The sequence below is a fragment of the Taudactylus pleione genome, unplaced genomic scaffold (genome assembly GCF_031769625.1).
Source record: "Taudactylus pleione unplaced genomic scaffold, aTauple2 ptg000086l, whole genome shotgun sequence".
NCBI classification, from domain to species: domain Eukaryota; kingdom Metazoa; phylum Chordata; class Amphibia; order Anura; family Myobatrachidae; genus Taudactylus; species Taudactylus pleione.
In genome coordinates, this window is record NW_028284488.1 from 9,851,583 (window position 1) to 9,875,949 (window position 24,367).

The window sequence follows — 24,367 nt, forward strand, 5'->3', positions numbered from 1 at the left end:
TTACAACCAAGAAACAGAAGAGGTATAGAAATGACCAGTGAATGAATGCACAATGCTAGCAAATGAACACACAAGTCCAGTAATGAATAATATGACTTACATCAATAAAATATAGTCAATAGATCTAATCTAAGATTGTATGCATTAAATGTAAGATTACTGCAATAAACCTGAAAATGTTAATTCATTGGTAGTGTTCAATATTCATTCACTGGCTGAATCACCCTACTCCTCATAGAATGTTCACTTTCTAATGTGTAGGTCATGTTGTTGTTGTGTGTGTTTGTGTTTGATTGTGTGCTTGTAATTAACTCCTGTGGCATAATGGGGACATATTTGTTTTTTCAGCACTTATAATGAATTCTTCTTCTTTTTTGTAATCCTTATACTTAATAATAACTACAAAGATAAAGTACTTGTTTTATGCACTTATTGCAACAGCCAATCAGATTTTAACTGTCATTTTTTTCTAGTGTTCTAGTTGTAAATGAAAGCATACATCTAATTGCTTGCTATGGGCTGCAAGTTACGTGTATTGCAATTTCCATGTATATTCCCACATATATTTTTTATAATATATAATTCATATTTCAGAGACAATTAACAATATTATATTAATCTGTTCCTAAATATATTGTGTGGAGAGAGATAAAGTTACAATTGTTGTTAACTGAATCATAATATTGCATCTCACTGTTGCCCCCTGGAGGAGAACACTTGCATTTCAGTGTAATCCTATTGAAATTCTTAACAATGGGGCACTAGCATATAATTAGAAATGCCAGAAGCATCCACCAAACAAAGGTCAATAATGTATTTTCTTCACAGATAAAGAGCACTTGGTAATTACCTTTCAATATCTAGCAGAAAGCCATCACATATTCCTAAGGATCATAACTGACTGTTATTTTTCTGCTTCTCTTGTAGCATTTGCTGAGCTTCAGACAGATATTCATGAGCTGACAAGTGACCTTGATGGAGCTGGCATTCCTTTCTTGGATTATCGTACCTACACTATGAGGGTCCTGTTCCCTGGCATTGAAGACCACCCTGTATTGAGGGACTTAGAGGTACTATATGCATTGCAATTATAATGGCATAATTGTATTTAGCATTAATTATTTAGATTAAGCTTATACACCACCTTGGATATTCACATTTATAAACTACAGTACTTTTTGGAAGCTGCTAAATTGTTACCACAATAAGCATAACATGAATGCATAGCATGCAATAGGAAACAACTATATGCAACTTTTTTCAGCAAGTACAGTACATTTTTGAAGAAAAATTAAAGCAGTACTTAAAAGTATGGTATAAACTTAGACACCCTAAAAGCTGTGACATAGGGGGAGATGTAGCAAAGCTTGGAGAGAGATAACATGGAGAGAGATAAAGTACCAACCAGTCAGCTTCTGTTCTTTTACAGACAGTATTTGAAAAAGGACAGTTAGGAGCTGATTGGTTGGTACATTATCTCTCTTCACTTTATCACTGTCCAAGTTTTGATAAATCTCACTTATAATTGCCCCTCAGACATTCTGTAATGTTATATGCAGGGGGAACTGATGCAAAGGCCTTCTAAACAGTGTTCCTGCCATTGAAATTAACAATGGTTTGCCTCCTGTGGAAGGAGAATATGACTGTTAGTAATCACCAATGGATTAAAAAAAAGTTGGATTCCTAGACACTGTATTCCCACTGCTACTGTTTGAGGTTTGGGTTTTTAATGAGTTAGGGGTTGATCACAGGACTGCCATGCAATACAATTGCAAAAGCCAATTGCTGCTTTATTATTAGTGACTGATAGTCTTTGCCTTACAGTAGTCACAAACACTTTCTCCATCAACAGCTACACTTGTTTTTATGCTACCTATGTATCAATTGTTCCCCACAGTTTTTAGATAATGCATTAATTTAGGCTCTCTTTACCTTCTGTTTCATGTCATTATATATAATATTTATTTGTATCATGATACCCTCAATGTACAGTGCTATATAATACTGTGCTTTAGTGCTTTATACATAAATGGTAATAATTTATGTATGACTATACTTCTTATTAAATTACCTTTAAGAGAGTTGGAGTCTACAAATATTCTATTATCACCGTATTGTCATCATCGTATCTCAAAACAAGTTGCTCTCACAAGTAGTAGTATGCAAGATGTTAGCTGATTTACCAAGCAGTCTTTTCTGGCACTGTGGCTCCTCCTAATGTGGTTTTGTTTATAACACAGAATATCAAATCCCAAACTCAAGTAACTGCAAATTACTAGAATACAAAATTACATTAAATGCAGCTTTATGCTAATGATTTAAAAATTATAATTAATTTATTCATGTCAAATTGACTGATACTGTAGCTGGTGATACCACACATGCTTATAATTAGTAAAACCCAAATGATTTACATAGTTCTTGTCCTTGAAAACCGTTATATACAGATGTGTCCTCTTGCATTTTTGCCAATCGCTCTACAAACGTGTGCACACATCGCACCATGCAATCCTACGGAATCACAGGTATGCGACTAACGCCATGCGTGGCGCAATTTTTTTGCGAAAGCGGCAAAGATGCAAGAGCACACATCTGTAGGTGTATCAGTGTAGTTCATATAGATTAATACAAAATATTATAATATAGTGCTTTTCTGCAACAGACCCAGTGTACTTTATAGTTTACACAATCAATCACATTTGGAGACCACATAGGGCTCTATTTATTAACATTATTTTGACTAAAATAAAGTGAGAAAGGGTGTTTTCACACCCTTTTCACATTATTTTAGTATCACCTATAGTTATTACAGGGCAATTGGAGTAGAATTCGTAAAATTCTACTCCAACCCCTAAGTATCACTTAGTTTTAGTAATCAGATCGCATTTCCCATAATAGTAATGTGAAATGTGATCTGGCCAAAGTTACTAAAAATAAATGTGAAAAAAATATTGGGGAAAGCCCTGTGATAATAACGCCACCTGGAGGTGGCGTTATCCAGGATCTTCCCCGGTTACCGGCCTCCTACTCTGCTCTAACAGGGAGAGCAGAGCCGGGAGCCGGTCCCAGTAATCAGCTGTGTGGTCTAAACAGACCGCAAGCTGATCACTGCAAAAAAAAGAAAAAAAAATTGGTAAAAAAAAAATTTACTTACCTGACTCCAGGGACCGGTGATCAGGCCACCGGTGATGTTCTCCCTCCGGTCAGCTGGTCTCCCATAGTGCACTGCTGCCCAGTCATCAGGTGATCGGGCCCCAGTGCAGTATGGGAGATCACCTGACCGGAGGTATGGAGAACATCACCAGAGGCCCGGATCATGCAGGTAAGTGTAATTAAGGGAGGGGGGAGGTCACGGGGGAGAGGGGGAGTCACGGGGGGTCTGTGTTCGCAGGGGCGGGGCTTAGCACCAGGGGTGGGGCTTAGCACTGGGGGGCGGGGCTTAGCGCCAGGGGGGGTAGCAGCGGCGGCCAGTCAGCACATGTGTAGGCACTATGTCATGGTATTTTTTGCGAAAATACCGTGATAAGGCTCCAAAGGGGATTCGCAGGGACAGAGCTTTATCGCAAGCTCTGTCCCTGCAAGGGATTTGTAGTAAATCCCTGTGATATTGCCTGAATTCGCAATGCGAATTCAGTCGTTAATATCACACTACAATCTGCATTCAATATGCGGATTGTAGTAAATAGAGCCCATAGTCACAGTTACAATAAAAATATTGAATGAAATGTGATGGTAATAGAGCAAATATTATGTTTTATACTGTATCTATAAATATAGAATTCTGGTATCCCACAATTTTTATTTATTTATTCTAAATCCAAAAGGAACTTTTTTTGATCTTCAGTATGAAAGGGAGTAAACATCTTACATACGAACATACTGTATTACTGTATGGTTTGTGACAAATGATTATAGAAAAGTGCATAATTTCTCTCTTTCCCTTGATACGACCTATGCTGACAGTCGGCTTTGATTTCTGTAATGACCCTTTCCTTATTCAGTGTAAGTGATTGGAGATGCCAAAGCAACAGGGTTTGCAAAAGTCCAGTCTTGGTAGTTAAAAATCTATAATGAGTTTATATAAAAGAAAATCCATTGGAAATTATTTAGATATACTGTAGAACAACTCTAATGGAAAATGTTTTGTTACAGTCTTCTGCTAATTGCCTTACAGTAATTGGTATAAACAAGAATAGTTCCCTAGAAGGGATGTCTTTTGAAGTTAATTGTTGGAATGAAAGGCCTCTCAACAACTAACATTGTACACAGGTTATGCAGCCCACACAATTCTTGTATATGTTCTAATTACAGTAGCTTCCAGCAGGCATGCATTGTGCAAAAAGAAACTTTACTCTGGTAAACAAATGCTCCTGGCTTCATTACTTTCAACTTAAGTTTAGTGTGCTGTTTTGGCACTCTTTCCATAAGCAGCCTGCTTTCTTACAAAACATGCAGCCTACAAATAAAAAAATGAAGCACCTACTGAAAGAATATGTAATAAATCAAATAGATAACGTGGCTGGGTTCTTAAATCGAATTTGCTGTAAACAGGATCTTAAGACTGCTTTTCAAAGCAGTTATCAGCTTTGTGAGACAGAATCTACTTCCTGATGAATACAGAAAACACAGACAAGGCAATTGTTTTTTTCACGTTAAATACATATGTAGCAAGATTAGGCAAGTAATCTGTACTTACAACTAGACACAGTTTTATATATTTAATATAACCTCTAGGTGTTGCAGCCTTATTAAGCTCAGTACCTTTAATGCAGGAGCATAAAGAGCATTTGCCCAGGGTGCACCAAGACAAGAGGCCCACTATTAGATTTCCTTACAATTTATCATAGATGGAAATAGAAAATAGTAACTTACTGTATATATTTGCTTCTTGATGTCCTAGGTTCCAAGAAGAAAGCCATTGTTTCACAGATTCGCTATATCAATGAGATGCAAAGAGCTCCTAGATCAAATAAAAAAACATAAAATAAAAACCTAATAGTCTTAATCTTATCATCCTTATATTACCATAATATTAGCCCAATTTGTGAATCTAAAAAGACCCCAAGGTTTAAGGCTATAAGTATCATTTCACCAATACCTTAATATAATTTCTAAAAAGAACTATATGAAATGTAAAAAAAAATTTTTTTTTAAATCAAAGCAAGTTTTTCATAGCTATTTCATAAACAAATGGAAAAATGTAAATCTTTTTTTATTATTAAACCCATTACTCTCAACATTTCTGGATTTACAGTTCTGACTAGGCAGTTGCTGGTGTGTGACACGATCAGCCACTTAATCAGAAGCTAAGTTAGGAATGCTGTAAGTATAGGGTTTGTAGCAAGTATGAATTCTACATTTTCTTCCATTTGTGTTTTCTAAGAATGTGTGAAACTTTTACTCAGCATAATTTGTACCAATGTAGATAATAAAATGGACATGCCTAACCCTCTTTAGAAATGTTTACACATTTCTTCATACGCTACTTTATGGATGAAAATGCAAATAACCCTTATACAGTATGTAAAAAAGGAGTAGGATGGTCCAGTAATACTAAGTTTGACCTATGACCCCTAAAGCAGTGCTGATACAATCATTACAATAGTCATTGCTTTTCCTCATATACAATGTCTAAGATTAATTGTAAAATAGAACAATTCTCATAATAAAAGTCACAAAAACCATATACAGTGTGTATTGTTTGAGTTAAAACATTAGAAATATTGTATACTTTCTCTTTCTCATTTGGTACAAACTTTGCTGACTATTGACTTTGATGTTTCCCTCTTCCTGTAAGTGACTGGCGATGCCAAAATTAGAGCTATATCATCTGAAATGGGTGCTCAGTAATAGGAACTTTGCCATGAGCCTAAAAATAAAACATCTCAAATTTAATGCATCTACTGTGTGAAAGTGTTTATACTATTTTTCTATCTTTCTACTTTTGTTGTCAGTTTTTGACTATGTTATGAACACATAATTTGTTTTGAAATGTATGATGGTTTTGAATTATGACATTGGCAGGTATATTATTTTTTTACTGTAGCAATAACAGTGCAGATGCATAAACAGACCGAAACACAAATTTATAACTTTTATTTTATAAGCATATAAATAAAGCTTTATTGATTTAATACATCAGTGATGGTGGGGAAGCAAACACCTACCTGATCATACACAGTTGAGTCACATTATTATGACCACGGATAGCAGCTAGACGGACTGGGAGTGACTCAATATGGTGCTGGTAGGTTAGCACAGGTATCTGTAGCCATGCTGACTGCAGTGCATCCCACAGCTGCTGGAAGGTACGTGGTGGAGTATCCATAGAGTAAACACAATGATTGAGGTGGTCCCACAGATGCTCAATTGGGTTCAAGTTCGGGGAATTAGGGGGCCAGGGAAGTACTTGGAAGTATTGGTCGTGCTCGTCAAACCACTGTCGGACATTTCTAGCTGTGTGACATGTCACATTGTCTTGCTGGAAGATCCCATCCGCCTCAGGGAAGACAATCAGCATGTATGGGTGTACGTGCTCTGCAAGGATGGATTCATAACCAAATCGGTTGGGGGTGCCTTCCACATGGATGAGTGGGCCTAGAGAATGCCATGAAAACATTCCCCAGACAATAACGCTTCCACCGACACCTTGTGTTCTTTCAGCAATGGTATGAAGGGTGTATGTAATCCGATGTTTCTCGCCTGACATGCCAATGTCACTCAAATCGATTAATCAGAAAACGTGACTCATCAGAGAAGGCAACCCTTCGCCAATCAGCGGAGGTCCAATTCCAATACAGGCATGAAAACTGTAGCCTTTTTTGATGATGCAACTTTGTTAGAATAGGTGCAGTGACCATCCGTTTGCTTCAGAGCCCCATACGCAGCAGGATTTGCTGAATTGTAATTTTAGACACATGTCTGGTGGCCCCCAGGTTCGTTTTGATGGTGAGCTGCTCAACTGTAGTGTATCAGTCGTCCCTCATGCACCTTCGCAGGCAACATTCACCTCTCTAATCAATGGCACGTGGTGCTCCACAGTTTCCACATTGGTTATTCACAATAATGCCATTTGTCCAGTCACGATACACCTTCACCACAGCAGCACGTGAACAGTTCACCAACTTTCAGAAATACCGCCACCCTTAGCCTGAAAGCCAATAATCATCACTTTTTGCAACTCAGATAAATTGCCCCTTTTACACATGACAGCAACAAGTGATATGTGTGCAAACGGCTTATCGCACACCTTATATACCCACCAAGCCAGCACACGGCACGTGACGTACTTCATGAGCTATGTGCTGCCAACGTCAACTGTAGGAGGTGGTCATAATAATGTCCATTGACTGTATATATATAAGCACACATTAAATCTTGACTTCTCTTACATGGGCATACAGTACCATACATGTCTGTACTTATTTATGTTACTACAGGTCCCTGGCTACAGACAGGAGCGTGTAGAGAAGGGTCTCAAGCTGTTTGCCCAGATGATTAACAATAAGGTATTCCTGCTCTCCTTTATCCGGACACTTGAGTCCCAGCGCAGCTTCTCTATGCGGGATAGAGGAAATGTGGCTTCTCTTATCATGACAGTTCTGCAGAGCAAGTTAGAATATGCTACGGATGTGTTAAAACAACTGCTATCTGATCTCATTGATAAAAACCTTGAAAGCAAGAATCATCCTAAACTATTGCTGAGAAGGTAAGCATGGCAATATTTTTATACTGTACATTAAATATGAGCTACCTAACTAAAAAAATGTGTGTTGTGCAGAACTAAAGGTACAGTTTAACTCACTGGTTCTCAACTCCAGTCCTCAAGCACCACCAACAGGTCATATTTTGTGGCTTACAGGTCATGTTTTGTGGCTTTCCCTAATCATGCACAGGTGAGATAATCTATTTTGCTGAGACAGAAATCCTTAAAACATGACCTGTTGGGAAACGTAAAGGTTGAGGTTGCGAACCACTGATTTAATTTGTCTTTAGAATCTTGAGTAATAATTCTGATAACTGTGAAATGATAATTTTCATTTTATTCAGTCCTATAAAGCAGTCTCAATAAATCTTACCCTTATTTTTCATGATTCACATAAACAAAATCTACATTCCATGAAAACAGAAATGGCTGTACAGTATTTACTAAAACCTCAAAATTATTTTTTAGTTATTTAATACATTTTCTTTATATTTAACAAGACAAAATAAGAAGTGTATTTATTTATTTTTAATAACAATAGTGGGGGAGTTCAATTAGCCACAGGGTTTACCCCACAGCTAATTGATCGCACTGCCCAATTCAATTAGCTGAAAGAACCCCCTGCACTAATTACGAGAGCCAGGATTTTTCCTTGCAGCCTCAGTGGCTGTGAAGAAATATCTGCGTTAAAGATTCCGCATTTTATATGGAATCAGTGGGTTAACCCAGTGTTTACCATGCAGGGAAAAGGCTAATTAAATGAAAAGCTATTCTCCATGTAGCACGATCAATTAGCTGCTGAGAGTATCCCGCAGCTAATTAAATTCCCCCCTATGACTGTCATAATTCTAGGTATATTATATAACTCGCTATCTGCTGGGTTTTTTCACTTCAGTCTATAAAACTTTATACATTTTGTTCAGTCGCAGTCTTGCTCCTGTCTCTTTATTTATTAACAAAAATAGTTGAATAAATAATAATAATTTGAATTTACATTCTCAGAAATGTTACTAGAAATTAGCCACAGGTTGAGCTGTCCTTGGTGCTGAACCGCTTGTATAGTGACATCAGAGAAATCCAATTCTTGTCAAAAGTAAACAAGCTATTAGATGATACGGAGTCTAAAAGTACCATTCTAAAAGCTTTTGCATCCAGCAAAATTTTGTAAACTACGCATGCACCACATCATGCATACACAACTTGGCAAGAGGGTCCATTTACCTCCTGTTCTCTCGTTCATGGAAAGTGTGTTTCTTGGTGTTAATTGGGTGGCTACCTTGTGAATGCATAGAAGAGAGTGATTTCATGGGAGTGTTGTAGGAGTGTAGCCAGACTTCTGTGCTTTTATGAGGCGTGTGTATGATGAAGGGATGCTTGTTTCTGCACCTTTGGCATCCAGCAAGAGGTAGGTGTAAGTGCCAAAACTAACAATGATGGTTGTGGCTGTGAACAGAAAAACAGTGGGTAGTGCCACTATTCTCAAGAAGCTGTATGGATTAGCATAAGGTTGTAAATCTGACTGTCGCATATGCTCCCACTTTGCATCTGACTCAGAACAGGTCCTATAGACATAACCGCTGATAACCTTTTAATAGAAAGAGTGAGATGGCTTTTTCCATCTTTGCAGTAGTGCAAGAATTAACAATACACTTATTGTACACCAGCAGTCTAAACATTGGCTTGATCATTTTCACAAATCCACCTGTTATTAACGTGGGGTGCCCTGAAAACAGAACACTTGAAGCTACTTGAGGATACAAGCTCAAAACACACGTGGTGGAAGCTAATGTTAGGATTTGTCTTCTGCATACTGTGCAGGGAGAACTGTAAGAGAATTTTAAACTCTTCATTTTAAAAATTTTGGATCCACATGCTGTAGAGCTCTGTGCTGTCTGTCTTGTGTATATTTTGTTTTGCATCATTTTACAGAGACTGACTTGTTATACTAATAAATAATAATGTGGTAAACAAACAGCCATGTACTTAGTAATTAGTAATTACTGTTACAATTTTACAACACAGAAAAAAAGCAGATATTTGAGGATTGGTTATCAAGTAAATGTTGCTTTATCACATACTTTGCTACCACTGTATTATATTGTCAAGTTTTGTTGTTGTAATTTATAATGATGTATTTTCAGCTCTTATCTCAAACATACAAATGAATAATAGGCATGCTATATTTAATCATAAATTCAAGTTGTCAGCAAACACATAAAATTATAGTACATACGCATAACCCTTTTATAAATGGAAGTGTAAAAACATTGGTCCAAAATGTCATCCAGGTGATTGAATGAAAGCAATACATTTAAATATGAAAGGGGTGAGTGGATCTCTTTCATTTTCTTCCATTATTCACAAAAATGTAATTTACACAGATTAATATGCAGAGTGCCAGGGAATTTATAGGGTAAATACAGATTTGTTTGCTGCTTTAAATCCCACTGAAAAGTCTCTGAAAAATCTTCACGTTTGCTAAACTGGAAATTATTACATTCTGCTCACTGTGTTATTTTATTGATAATTAATTGTTCAAATGTTTCTTTTTCATTGTAGAACAGAATCAGTTGCAGAGAAGATGTTGACCAATTGGTTTACATTTCTATTGTACAAGTTCCTTAAGGTACACACTATACATGTTGCTATTTATCATGTTAATGCTTTTTAAAGTATGTTATTTATCTATATTCAGGGCCGTAACTAGGGGTGTGCGAGCGGTGCGGCCAAACAGAGGCCCTGATTCAGAGCCAGACGCTTTGACAGAGCGCTTGCTCTGAATCAGGGCCGGGCTCTTTTTTTTTTTTAGAGCGGCCTCCTGGCCACTCGCATAGCTGTGGGTGACCACCCACAGCTATAGCGAGTGGCCAGGAAGATGGTCGCGATGGTCAAGACCATCGCGACCATAGGGCTTGCGACGAGACCCTTGTGGTAGGGTCTCGTTGCCTCAAGCCCCAGAGAGATTTCGGCTCTAACAGAGCCGAAATCTCTCCCACTGACATCACTAGTGATGACATCACTAGTGATGTCAGTGGGGCCGCCCCCAAACGGAGACGTTCACATGGGAACACCTCCGTTTGGGCAGCCACCCCCCTGGCCCGCCCACCAAAGGGGGCGTGCTGTCACTCAACATCGACAGCACGCCCCCTTTGGTACGAGACCCGGTGCGACGGATTGCCCGCTGCTATCCGGGTCTCGTGCATGCGCATGACGGAGCCGGCTCCGTCGTGCGCATGCGCTCTGGGCCACCATCGACCCGGTTGCGAGCGCTCAGCGCTTGCGACTGGGTCTGAATCAGGCCCAGAGTGCAGAGTTCTGTGGGCGGCACCGCCACTCACCCACGGTCCCTGTATCTGGCTAGCAGGGTGCCTGTCATGGCACCCTACAGCCAGAATCTCTTACAACCTAAAAGGGTAATGCTTTTACTAACAAAATGCTGCTCGTAAAAGCATTGCCCTTTTAAATTTTAGGCATATCGGATTGGAAGCATCGGGTTTTAGAACTCGATGTTTAGTAAATAAACCCCTTCATGTCTACAAACATTTTTTACTTTCCCAAACTGTAAAGTATTTTATGTGGTTTTTATTTTATTATTTATTTATAAAAATGCTGAAATGCTTAAAATTAAATATCTTAGTATATGTAGTAGCAGGGTTATTTCTTGTATACAAATACTTTAAGAGAACATGTTGCACACAATGGGGCTCATTCTTAATATTACATTTAGAAGTCACATTTGTACTAAAGCAGACCAACCAATCAGACATTGTTTAACCTGCATGAAAGTTAAAAGGCAAGTGCTGATTGGTTGCTGTGATTGTTATTGTAATTTGGCCTATTTGGTGTACTTTCCTTTGGATTAAGTTGAGGGAATATATATATATATATATATATATATATATAAATATATATATTATGCATAATCATATAAAAGAGAGATGTATACATTTATGTAATATATTATAAGTTCCTTTTTATTGGCTGTTATTTGTTTATGAGGAGATTTTAGTGTAGTTTGGTTTATAAACTGCAACAGCAGCAGTAATACATGCTAAAGAGGGATTATTAACCTAACTGATATAAACAAATGTGTGAATCTTTTCATAGTGAAGTCTGAAATACACATTTTCTCATACCTCCCAACATTCACACACACAAAATATGGGCAAAATAAACCCACTCCTGATTCACTCAAACCCCGCCCACATTTTTCCCAAAACGCGGCCTGATTTGCCCACTCCCTGACCCAGTCCAATCGGCCAGCGAATTGGGACTGTCCCTAGAAAATCGTGGCTTATTGGGAGGTATGTAGTATGTGTTAGAACAATGTACTTATATGACAATATGATGTCAGAATTTTTCTCATTTGTCTGCTTTGTATTCTTAGAGGACTGTTATTTTCAGACCAGGGTTATATTGAATATTTAGTGACACAATCTACAGTAAAGCTAGACATATTGTGTGATTTTATCCACTTACACATAAAAAGGCAATGCTGAGACACTCATTTATATACTACATTCAGAAAGGAATCAGAAGGATAATTTTAACGATAGTTCCCGCTGTTGTAATTTTCCTATAGTTTCTGCTGCAGGATGATCTCACATTGCTCAAACTCACAGCATAAGCAGAGTCACTTCTTTCTATCCCCTGTATGCTTGCTGAGTTGTTGACAACTTAACAAATTAAAAGTAAATGAAAACATGGTAACATCGCCTTCTTTATTTACACCATCCACCAGTGTGGAGCATGCAATAATATGACATATACACTCTCCAAACTGCTGCGATTAAGACCATGAGCAGTCTGCTATTTGTCCCTAGCACCTGCAATGCTAATGTATCTTATTTTTCTGTCTGGCTCTTCATACTATTAGTTGCAAGCGGGAGATCAGCAAACAGCTCAGGATCTCATATAAGCTGGAATATGCTTTCTAAATAGGTTTACTGAGTCCCACTGTGCCTGGGCATTTCTACAGCTTTCACGCTTATGTAAACAGCATACAACATGTAATTATCATGTAATTCCTGTCAGTACACTGTAATTACCATGTGGTAACTGGGCCACACTTCTGCAGAGATCTGGGCAGATTATCCTACTATTAATTTACCCTTCTAAAGGCAGAAGGTTTTTCATGTTATAAGGCATGTGTCTATAAACCTACTGTATGTCCTCGGGCCCACAGTGTGCTGAAGCTGCTTCATCTGAGAGCTGTGTCTACTTGTATGTGAGATTTTATATCATTGCTTATAAGTGAGCTGGGAGGTCAACAATTAGGAAACTTGTGTATTATAGGGAATATCACACCACCAAAATTAAAATCAAATAACTCATCCTCACCTACAAAGCCTTCAGCAAAATTATTTCAAGCTGCCTCTTAAAATACTCTCTGTAACTCCCTCTCTGGCCCGTGGCTAGCTGCATTGTCTCTGGGACTAATTACCTCACTCCCACCTACAGAATACTCTCATACTTCTGTTCACGTATGGAAGTCTCTGTATCGCCTGATCAGATTCTCCCCCAGCTTTCAAATCTTGAAATGCTTTCTGAAAACCTGTTTCTTTATTAGAGCCTACACCTACCACATATTCTACCCAGACCTGTACACCCTCGCAACTGTCCCAGGGCGGGATGTACTAAGAGCAGAAATGTGGTCAACACCCGAAAGTTTTTTAGGGTTTGGCTGCATTTATCATATGTACTAAGCTCCGGGAGAGCTGCCCTTTGTGATTTTCTAGGTACATACTGGCGATATTATCGCCGGTATGTACCCGATAAGTGGCGTAATATACAGCATCTCGGATGCAATCCTTAGTACATCCCGCCCCCAATCTCCTTCTCTGCCACATACCTTCCTCTTTCCTATTACATTGTAAGTTTTCTCATGTGAAAAGGACCCTCCCTTCCTTATACTTTGTTCTCACATCTGCATTTATTGCCCTGTTTTATGTATGCTCTGAAGTCTCCACTGCCCAATGCTGCGTAGCACTGTAGCTTTTTACAAATATACAACAATAATAATATCAACCCCATAATGTAACTTATTATGAAAATTAGAAGTCACTTTAAGTTACTTTGACCTGTTTATAAGCATGTGGCTCAGCCTTTACATGGCCTAGGAATAATCTGTGCATTATAATATACTGTATCTTTTAATAGGGATGCATTGCCCCATATAACATTATTTTCTCAAGTTATCTTGTCTTTGTTGCATATAAGTATATAAATATATATAAGTAATGCTATGATAGAAACAACCAATATTTCTGCTTGACTGAATCATTACATACAGATAGACATAACCGACAAGCACAGTAGATGTTTCTGCTCATCTAATACAATAAAAATGTTTTAAAAATACACCAGCAGATGAGTACATACAAACAAATATTTGATAGTAAATGAGCTAATGTTATCTTATGTGTAATAATGAATACAGGGGGAAACGCATGTCAGACATGCTAAGGTGTCATATCATTCCAATCCAAACGGGTTTATTTAATAAAATGCACAAGTCTATTCATTGCATATTCTAACTCCCACCACAACTTATACAAACAATGACAATATTATTTTTATGCATTTGTTTACAATAACTCACTTCACAAAACTGGGTTATTGCTCTATAGACTTGGGTTAAGAATATTATACTGTAGTGCATATAATATACAATACTTGCTTTTTTTGTCACGTCACCTAAACACAGTGAAGGCAGCCATTTTGTAGGTTGAACAATAGTTATGAGACTGTAGAATGCAAATTTAATAAGAACAGGTGATAGCGCTACAACGTGAATCACATGGTGCTTAATTACAGTATTGCCATTAGTTCTTTTTGAATATATAGGCACTATATTGGTGCACCGCACTAAAATGCCTACCTCCACTGTGTGTATGTGACAGACACCCTTACCCTTTGGTATAGGTAACCATGTACACCTTAATTACATTACCTTTACTTGTTCTTAAGCAGTTTGCAGCTTCTTATTAGTACATACTATCAGGCAAAAGTAGCTCTGTGCTCACTGGTTGATGATCAGAAATGATTTATAAATCATTTTGTAAAACAATGACTTTTGTTTGTTAGGAGTGTGCAGGAGAGCCCCTCTTCTCCTTGTTCTGTGCCATAAAGCAGCAAATGGAAAAGGGTCCCATTGATTCGATTACAGGAGAAGCACGCTATTCACTGAGTGAAGACAAGCTGATCAGGCAACAGATTGACTACAAGACTCTGGTAAGTTACACAATTATCAACTGAATTATGGTAATGTACTCTGTTCTACCATACATTTCCTTAAGCAGTTTAAGATCATTATAGGAAACTGTTTACAATAAAATAATATTTAAAAATATGTTTCAAAGTTATTTATGTTTACTGTAGAAATACATACACTAGATCAAGTTGCACTTATAAACTTTGTTCATTAAGTGATGTATTTGACGCCACAATCATCTTCTATCAGTGTGACAGAAGAATCATGTCACTATTCTGTGTTGTTGGGTACCCTGCTCTAACCATTATCTAACGCTCATTCTTTGGTTCTTGCTTGTCTCCTCGCACATCTCACTGCTCCTATGAAATGCTGTCCTCATTAACACAATCACACATATGGACTGGTCACTTTCTCCCATAAGACCAGCCTGCTCATCTTCTGCTGCTGTGAACATATCCAAGATTAGCTAATAAACAGGGGTACACACGTGCCAGCATGAGATGAAGAGTGGGCCCTGTCAAGGTAAATTTATCACAACTCACTCTACTGCCTAGATCAAACTCTTTTCTAAATATACTGTTAATATATATATATATATATATATATATATATATATATATATATACACATACACAGTATATAATGCTAGCCACTTAAGCAAGATCCAACACTTATTATAATTATCCTTTATTTTTATGACACCCAAGGGTTCCGCACTTAACCATTATATTGTCCACCAATTAATGTGTAATGTTTTCGACAATGCAATTGTCTTGTCCTAAAAGTAAGTTTTTGCTAATTCCCTTTGTTCTACTCTCAAATGTTCCCTTATCATTTGTAATTTGTTAAAATTAACGTGATTAGTATAATTGTTGTTAATTCCAGTGTATCTTCAGAACATCTTATTCCTGCAAAAAAAATTCAATATTGGTTAAGTAGATTGTAGTAAAAATAATTAAAACTGCTAATTGCATGTCATTTTGTGTTTAATATATTTTTAATAATCTGTTTAGTAGATGTTGTTTGATTCTGAACCCATTACAGCACATTTCTGCCTAAATTTACCATAGTGGGTGGTCAAATCAAATATTGATTTGATTTAGATTTCTATTCTGTTCATTCACTTTAGATTTTGTTAATTGATAAAAATAAACTATTAACACTTCTATTTTTTAAAGCATTCTTACTTTGCAGCATTTTTCCACACCTGCCTGAACCTTTTGCACAGTACTCTATTCTATCTATCTATCTATCTATCTATCTATCTATCTATCTATCTATCTATCTATCTATCTATCTATCTATCTATCTATCTATCTATCTATCTATCTATCTACACACATTTACATACAGTACAGCATGAATCCTACATATAAGTTTGATCTGTAATTGTAATACTTGCCAGGTTTCCTTCAAACACAGTCCAAAAAAAATCCATAAACTAACAATACTAAATGACGGCACTCCGGGCTCAAAACAGTTTAAACAACACACATAAGCCCTGGAGCGCTGCCATTTTGTAAAAAATAATATATATATATATATATGTATGTATATATATATATATATATATATATATATACAGTACCAGTCAAAAGTTTGGACACACCTTCTCATTCAATGGTTTTTGTTTATTTAAATTATTTTCAACATAGTAGATTAATACTGAAGACATAAATACTATGAAAGAACACATATGCAAAAAAGTGTTAACCAAATCAAAATATGCTTTATATTTTAGATTCCTCAAAGTAGCCCCCTTTTGCTTGGATGACAGCTTTGCACACTCTTGGCATTCTCTCAATCAGCTTCCAGAGGTAGTCTCCTGGAATGGTTTTCCAACAGTCTTGAAGGAGTTCCCAGAGGTGCTGAGCACTTGTTGGCTGCTTTTCCTTCACTCTGCGGTCCAACTCATCCCAAACCAGCTCAACTGGGTTTAGGTCGGGTGATTGTGGCAGCCAGGTCATCTGACGCAGCACTCCATCACTTTCCTTCTTGGTCAAGTAGCCCTTACATAGCCTGGAGGTGTGTTTGGGGTCATTGTCTTGTTGAAAAATAAATGATGGTCCCAGTAAGCTCAAACCAGATGGGATGGCATGGCGCTGCGGAATGCTGTGGTAGCCATGCTGGTTAAGTGTGCCTTGAATTTTGAATAAATCACCAACAGTGTCACCAGCAAAGCACCCCTACACCGTCTCACAAAGACACGACGGTTGGAATCAAAAATCTCAAATTTGGACTCATCAGACCAAAGTACAGATTTCCAGTGGTCTAATGTCCAATCCTTGTGTTTCTTGGCCCAAACAATTCTCTTCTTCTTGTTGTTCATCCTCAGTAGTGGCTTCTTCGCAGCAATACGACCATGAAGGCCTGATTCACGCAGTCTCCTCTGAACAGTTGATGTTGAGATTTGTCTGCTACTTGAACTCTGTGAAGACTTTATGTGGTCTCTAATCTGAGGTGCTGTTAAGTAGCGGTTTCTGAGGCTGGTAACTATAATGAACTTATCCTCTGCAGCAGAGGTAACTCTTGGTCTTCCTTTCCTGGGGCAGTCCTCATGAGTGCCAGTTTCATCATAGCGTTTGATGGTTTTTGCAACTGCACTTGAGGATACATTCAAAGCTCTTGAAATTTTCTGTATCGACTGACCCCCACCAATGACCTTTTCATCACCAACTCTCTGAATCTCCTTGCCATTACTGAAACCTGGATTTTACCCTCTGACACCACTTCTCCTGCAGCTCTCTCCTATGGGGGCCTCACTTTCTCCCACATGCCAGGCCTGGGGGTCGCCATGGGGGTGGTGTTGGGGTCCTTATATCCCCTGGTTACTCATACCAAATTATACCCTCAGAGCCATCCCTTACATTCTCCACATTTGAAGTTCATGCTATACGCCTCTTCCAACCAGTACACCTCAGAATAGCTGTCATCTACCATCCCCCCGGCCCTCCCTCCAAGTTCCTTGACAACTTTGCTTCCTGGCTGACTCACTTTCTCTCCTCAGACCTTCCCTCTATTATCCTAGGTGACTTCAATATTCCAATTGATATCCCAACAGAAATCGCTGCCTCCAAACTACTCACCCTCACTTACTCACTTGGCCTCACCCAATGGACCTTCTCACCCTCCCATGCAAGTGTGGCATTTGCTCGATCTAGTATTCACTCACTGTTGTGATATTTCTGCCTACTTCAATTCCCCATTCCCCCTCTCTGATCATCACCTTCTCTCTTTAAGCTATTCCTTTCTCCTTCCCCTCCTCTACCTCCCAGAGCCACCATCACTAAGCATAACATTGAAGCTATCGACACTGCTTTATTTTCTTCCCTACTGGACTCACTTCTCTCCCCTATCCTCTATTTCTCCTGCGCTGAACAAGCTGCTTCCCTATACAATGCCTCCCTTACTTCTGCTCTTGACTCTGTTGCTCCGGCGATCACTACTCACCCTCGCAAATCCACACCTCAACCCTGGCATTTCAAATGCACCAGATACCTGCAAAAATGTTCACGAACCGCCGAGCGACAGTGGAGAAAATCACGCTCTCAGGCAGATTTTCTCCATTTCAAATTCATGCCGTCATCCGTGCTGCCCTTTCCCTCTCTAAAGAGTCATATTTCAAGAATCTCATCTCCTCCCAGTCCTCAAATCCCCAGCGTCTCTTTTCCACCTTCAACTCCCTACTCTGCACACCCCCTCCTTGTCTCCCCTCCTTGCTCTCTGCCACTGACTTTGCTACCTATTTTACATCTAAAATTCATTCCATACTGTACGTCCGGACATCATATCCAACCAGTCCCCCAGCTCTCCACCTCCTCCTTTCCCGGATCACCCCTACCCATCAATTTTACCGACTCTGACATCCTTCTCCCCTGTGACTGGAGAGGAAGATAAGGCCCTTATCCAGTCCTTAATCTCTCCCTCTCTTCTGACACTGTTCCTTTTGCATTCAAGCATGCCCTTGTCTCCCACATTCTTAAAAAACCTAACCTTGATCCTAACATTCTCTCTAACTACCGACCAATCTCTCTCCTCCCTTTTGCCTCCAAACTCCTTGAACATATTGAATGTAACCGCCTCACCACATTTCTTTCCTCCCACTCCCTCCTTGACCCTTTTCAGTCTGGCTTCTGTTCGCTCCACTCCACTGAAACTGCCCTCACAAAAGTCAGCAATGACCTCCTTGCTGCCAAATCCAAGGGCCACTACTCCCTGCTCATTCTCCTTGACCTCTCTGGTGCTTTTGACACTGTTGACCACCCTCTGCTGCTGCTTATCCTTCACTCCCTTGGTCTATGTGACACTGCTCTCTCCTGGCTGTCCTCTTACCTCTCTGACCACTCCTTCTCTGTTTCCTTTCACGACAACTCCTCCCCACCACAGCCTCTTACAGTAGGTGTTCCCCAATGTTCTGTTCTTGGACCTCTCCTTTTCTCTCTATACTTCCTCTCTAGGTAAACTCATCCACTCTTTTGACATCCATTATCATATCTATGGTGATGATACTCAGATCTACCTTTCCTCACCTGATCTTTCCCCCTCTCTACTGACTCGTATCTCTAACTGTCTCTCTGCTAGCTCTTCCTGGATGTCCCAGCGATTTCTCAAACTTAATGTCTAAGACTGAGATGATCGTCTTCCCACCCTCCTACATAACATCATGTCCCACTATTTCTTTATCAATAGATGGCATAACTATCTCATCTAGTCCCAAAGTGCATTGTCTTGGAGTCATCCTGGACTCTTCCCTCTCCTTCAAACCACATATTCAGAACCTCTCACAGTCCTGTCGTTTCCATCTCAAGAATATTTCCAAGATCAGACCCTTTCTCACCCAGGATGCCACTAAAACCCTCATATATTCACTGGTCATCTCCAGTTTGGACTACTGTAACCTCCTCCTATCTGTACTCCCCAAATCCCATCTCTCTCCTCTCCAGTCTGTTCTCAACGCTGCTCCTCGGCTCATCTTTCTCTCCAAACACTCTACATCTGCCTCCCCTCTCTTACAAGCCCTCCACTGGCTCCCCTTCCCTTTCAGAACCCAATTCAAGGTTTTCACACTCACTTATAAAGCCCTCACCCATTCCTCTCCCATTTACATCTCTGATCTCCTCTCCCTTCACTCTTCTGTCCGCTCTCTTCGTTTACTTAAAACACTCCGCCTTTCATGCCAATTGATTACTTCCTCCCACTCCCGCCTCCAAGATTTTGCCCGTGATGCTATTCACCTTTGGAACTCCCTCCCTCTCCCCATCAGACTCTGCACCTCTCTACAATCTTTCAAACGAGCTCTTAAGACCCACTACTTCATTAAAGCCTTCCAGCTCTCATCCTAACTTGCTGCTACATCTTCCTTCCTCCCCGCCTACCCCATCTGTGTCACTCCTGTTCATCTGCCCCTCCCTTAAAGAATGTAAGCTCTTTCAAGCAGGGCCCTCTACCCTCTTGTGCTTCTCCCTACTGTAATTTAATTTATCTCTATGCCCCACTAGGGCAACCAACACTCGGCTGCTTATGTGGGTGTAAAGGTCGCTAATATAGCAATGTTTATTATACATGTCCATGTCCTGCATTGTATTGTAAGTCACTGGTTACTTATTTGTTCATGTACTTTGTAAGGCGCTGCAGAACACGTGTGGCACCATATAAATAAATAATAATAATAATAATAATAATAATAATAAAATAATTCAAAACCATTCCAGGAGACTACCTCATAAAGCTGATTGAGAGACTGCCAAGAGTGTGCAAAGGTGTCATCCAAGCAAAAGGGGGCTACTTTGAGGAATCTAAAATACAAAACATATTTTGATTTGAATAACACTTTTTTGTTTACAACATAATTCCATAAGTGTTCTTTCATAGTTTTGAAGTCTTCAGTATTAATCGACTATGTTGAAAATAATTTAAGTAAACAAAAAACATTGAAAGAGAAGATGTGTCCAAACTTTTGACTGGTACTCATATATATACACACAATCTCTTTCAAAGAAAAATTCTACATTAGTTCTATGCCTCATGATTAAGTGATGCCATTGAGATATGTATATGTATCCTAGAATAAGGCCATAATATAGACAAGTGTTTTTGTCTCTTACAAACTTTTTCAAATAAATGCTATAGAGCAGTTTTCTGAGGTGATTTCAGGTGATTCACTCTGTCACCTGCCATGCATTAGAATTGCAGAACACATTTCAAATGATTTTTGTCACATTCCAGAGTTTTTTGTACTGTGTGCTACACAGAGTACATTTCAGATCTCGGTGACTAATTGAAATCCCACTAGGCTCTTTAAATGAATAGGTCAAATTACAGGGAGCTGGCTGTGACTGAATTGATGAATAGGATGTGCTGCTGTAGATGATAGATACCCACCTACAATGGAAATGAATGAACAAGAAAACACATGAAGCCTGAGGGAAGAAAAACCAGAGCTATCTTTTAAATATTAACATGTCATTTACAACTGTTACCTAAATAAATCAGAAAGTAGTTGGAATGGATGAGATCTATGAAGCGTGGGCTCTTTGCTAATATCATTCTTATAAGCCTGTATAGCATTAAAGAGATGTTTTCATGATGTGAAGTTAATATTGTGCAAGGTAAAGATGTAGAGCACCTTTTACCTTTTACATATTATGCACAGAGGGCTGTAACATGCGGTGTGTGACCTATGCCATTGCCCACGGCATAAAGCTGAGGAGATGGCTGCTCCAATGGCACCCTCTTACATATCACATCACTGCACCCGTCTTCTTTGCTTTGTGATATCATGATACCGTGTGCGCTGGCGGCAGGGGGGTGACAGCACTAGGCACACATTTCTGTGCTCAATTGGGGTTAAATCCCATAGACTTTATTGTATGTTGTAGAGTTCTGGAACTGAGGGCCTTATTTATCAACAAGTTTTATCACTCACAACGAGTGATAAAACTCGTTGAGTATGATAATGATGCTCCAGCCAATCAGCTGCCATCTGTCTTCTGTTTGAAAAATGACAGTTGGTATCTGTTTGGCTGGAGCACCATTTATCATATGCAGTGAGTTTTATCACTCATTGTGAGTGACAAAATTTGTTGATTAATCAGGGCCAGAGTATAATATAGATTGAGATTTCATTAGAGCTCTGATGAAAATTCACATACAACTGGAGCGTTCATGGTTGGTGTAGTTGTTAGCAGTACTACCTTATAGATCTGATGTCATGAGTTCAATTCCTGACCAAGACATTGGGGTCTATTTACTATGCCTTAGATGGAGATAACGTCAACAGAGATAAAATACCAGCCAATCAGATCCTAACTGCCATGTCACAGGCTGTGTTTGAAAAATGACAGTTAGGAGTTGATTGACTTTATTTCCGTCCACTTTATCTCCATCCAAGGCTTAGTAAAAAGACCCCATTATCTGGGTGGATTTTATATGTTCTCCGAATGTGTGCATGGGTTTCCTTTGGGTGCTCTGGTTTCCCATCATACTCCAAAAAGCATATATAGATTGTAAGCTCCCCTGGGGAAGGAACTAATGTGAATTACTTAAATATTCTCTGTAGAGTGCTGCATAATATGTTTGCACTATATATTACTAATAATAAATAATACTAAATTCACTTATGTCTTTTATATTTAGGTTCTTAATTGTGTTAACCCAGATAATGTGAACAGTCCCATGATTCCTGTGAAAATACTCAACTGTGACACAATCACTCAAGTAAAAGAGAAGATCCTGGATGCCATATTTAAGAACCTGCCTTGCTCCCATCGACCCAAGGCAGCAGATATGGATTTAGGTGACTAAACAGCCTATTTATTACTCTACATATGAACAATTACAATAAATAGCAGTTGTCATGGTATTATGATTTCATGTGCATATGCCACCCAGTGGCCCTGAAGCAAGTTGGTTCCATACACCATATCATTGCTGTGCAGCATTTATGTGCATGTGCCTGGATTCTGATCTCCTAAAGACTCTGTGTTGTTGAGCTTTTCCTTTGTTTGCATTCTGATTTCTTCCTAAGCATGGAAGGAATGAGATGAAGAGAAGTATGCTCTCTTATTCCCATTTTGAATGGCATTGATGTCTCTGGCAATGCCTCTGGAAGGATAATTTAGAGGCAGAAAACTTGTGTAGCACATTATAAATAAGAACATATATATGAAGTAGTGAAAACCATTTATATTTGTTCAGAAGTTTTGTAAACCAGATTCCTGGGGTTGTGACACATTAAAGGAAAAGCTAGTGAATAATAAAGCACTTTTTTTAATAGAGTCCCTTATTCCCAGTAGGACTCAAAGCACTTTACGTATTTATAAAGTGTGAGGCAGCCATATTGGGCTTGCTCAGTTGCTGTTCTATGTAATCATTCACATCAGTCCCCACCCCATTTGAGCTTACTGCCTATATTCCCTACAGCACACACTAGGGTCCATTTGTGTAACCTACCAGTATGCTTTGATTACTAGAGTGTTCATTGGGCTTTCTTACTTCAAGTAAATGGCATCTCATTAAAAGTTGTTAATGAGTAATGATATACAGTACATCTCTCTCCGTAATTATACTCAGTTTAAATATTTGCAATCTATATTCACAGCAATTCATTTGACTATCTCAGGCACCAAAGGAAATCTCATTGTACACTCCATAAAGCATTTCTGGTGCTCACAGGACCAGGCAGTATTGCCTACAATCATGAGCAAGTATTTCTTATTCCTCTCATCTTGCTGCACATATCAATATGCAGCTTTGTAACTATAGCTTCATGGGCAAAAACTAGTAATTGGTACTTGCCAGTATAATCCAAACCAGTTACTGTACTCTACCCAGTTGTGGAAGTACTGTGCGCACAAGTTGTGGAGATATTACTAGACACCCTACCTGTGGTCCCTGCACCCTCCTTTGCAGTGGGCGCATATTTAAAAAAATCTATGTACAGACAGGTGCAGAAATATTTCGACATTGACAGAATTTTCATATTTTAGCCTCTATTCGCCACCACAATGGCTTTGAAATGAAAAAAAACAAGATGTGCTTTAATTGCAGACTTTCAGATTTAATTTGAGGGTAATTACATCCAAATCAGGTGAACGGTGTAGGAATTACAATGGTTTCTATATGTGCCTCCTACTTTTTAAGGGGCCAAAAGTAATGGGACAAACTAAACAATCCTAAATCTAACGTTCACTTTTTAATACTTTGTTGCAAATCCTTTGCAGGCAATTACAGCTTGAAGTCTGGAATGCATAGACATCACCAGACATTGGGTTTCATCCCTGGTGATGCTCTGCCAGGCCTCTACTGCAAATGTCTTCAGTTCCTGCTTGTTCTTGGGGCATTTTCCCTTCAGTTTTGTCTTCATCAAGTGAATTGCATGCTCAATCGGATTCAGGTCAGGGGATTGACTTGGCCATTGCATAACATTCCACTTTTTAGCCTTAAAAAGT

At 38.9% G+C, this 24,367-nt stretch overlaps 1 protein-coding gene across 1 annotated transcript in view; it reads left to right on the forward strand.

Moving 5' to 3' along the window:
• PLXNA4 (plexin A4) overlaps positions 1 to 24,367 on the forward strand; it is a 774,189-nt gene that overhangs the window by 688,297 nt on the left and 61,525 nt on the right. Inside the window, exons 21-25 of the mRNA XM_088468696.1 lie at positions 928 to 1,070; positions 7,440 to 7,708; positions 10,265 to 10,331; positions 14,792 to 14,938; positions 22,554 to 22,713. Of these exons, the coding sequence (XP_088324822.1) occupies positions 928 to 1,070; positions 7,440 to 7,708; positions 10,265 to 10,331; positions 14,792 to 14,938; positions 22,554 to 22,713 (786 nt within the window). The remainder of the gene's footprint in view (positions 1 to 927; positions 1,071 to 7,439; positions 7,709 to 10,264; positions 10,332 to 14,791; positions 14,939 to 22,553; positions 22,714 to 24,367) is intronic.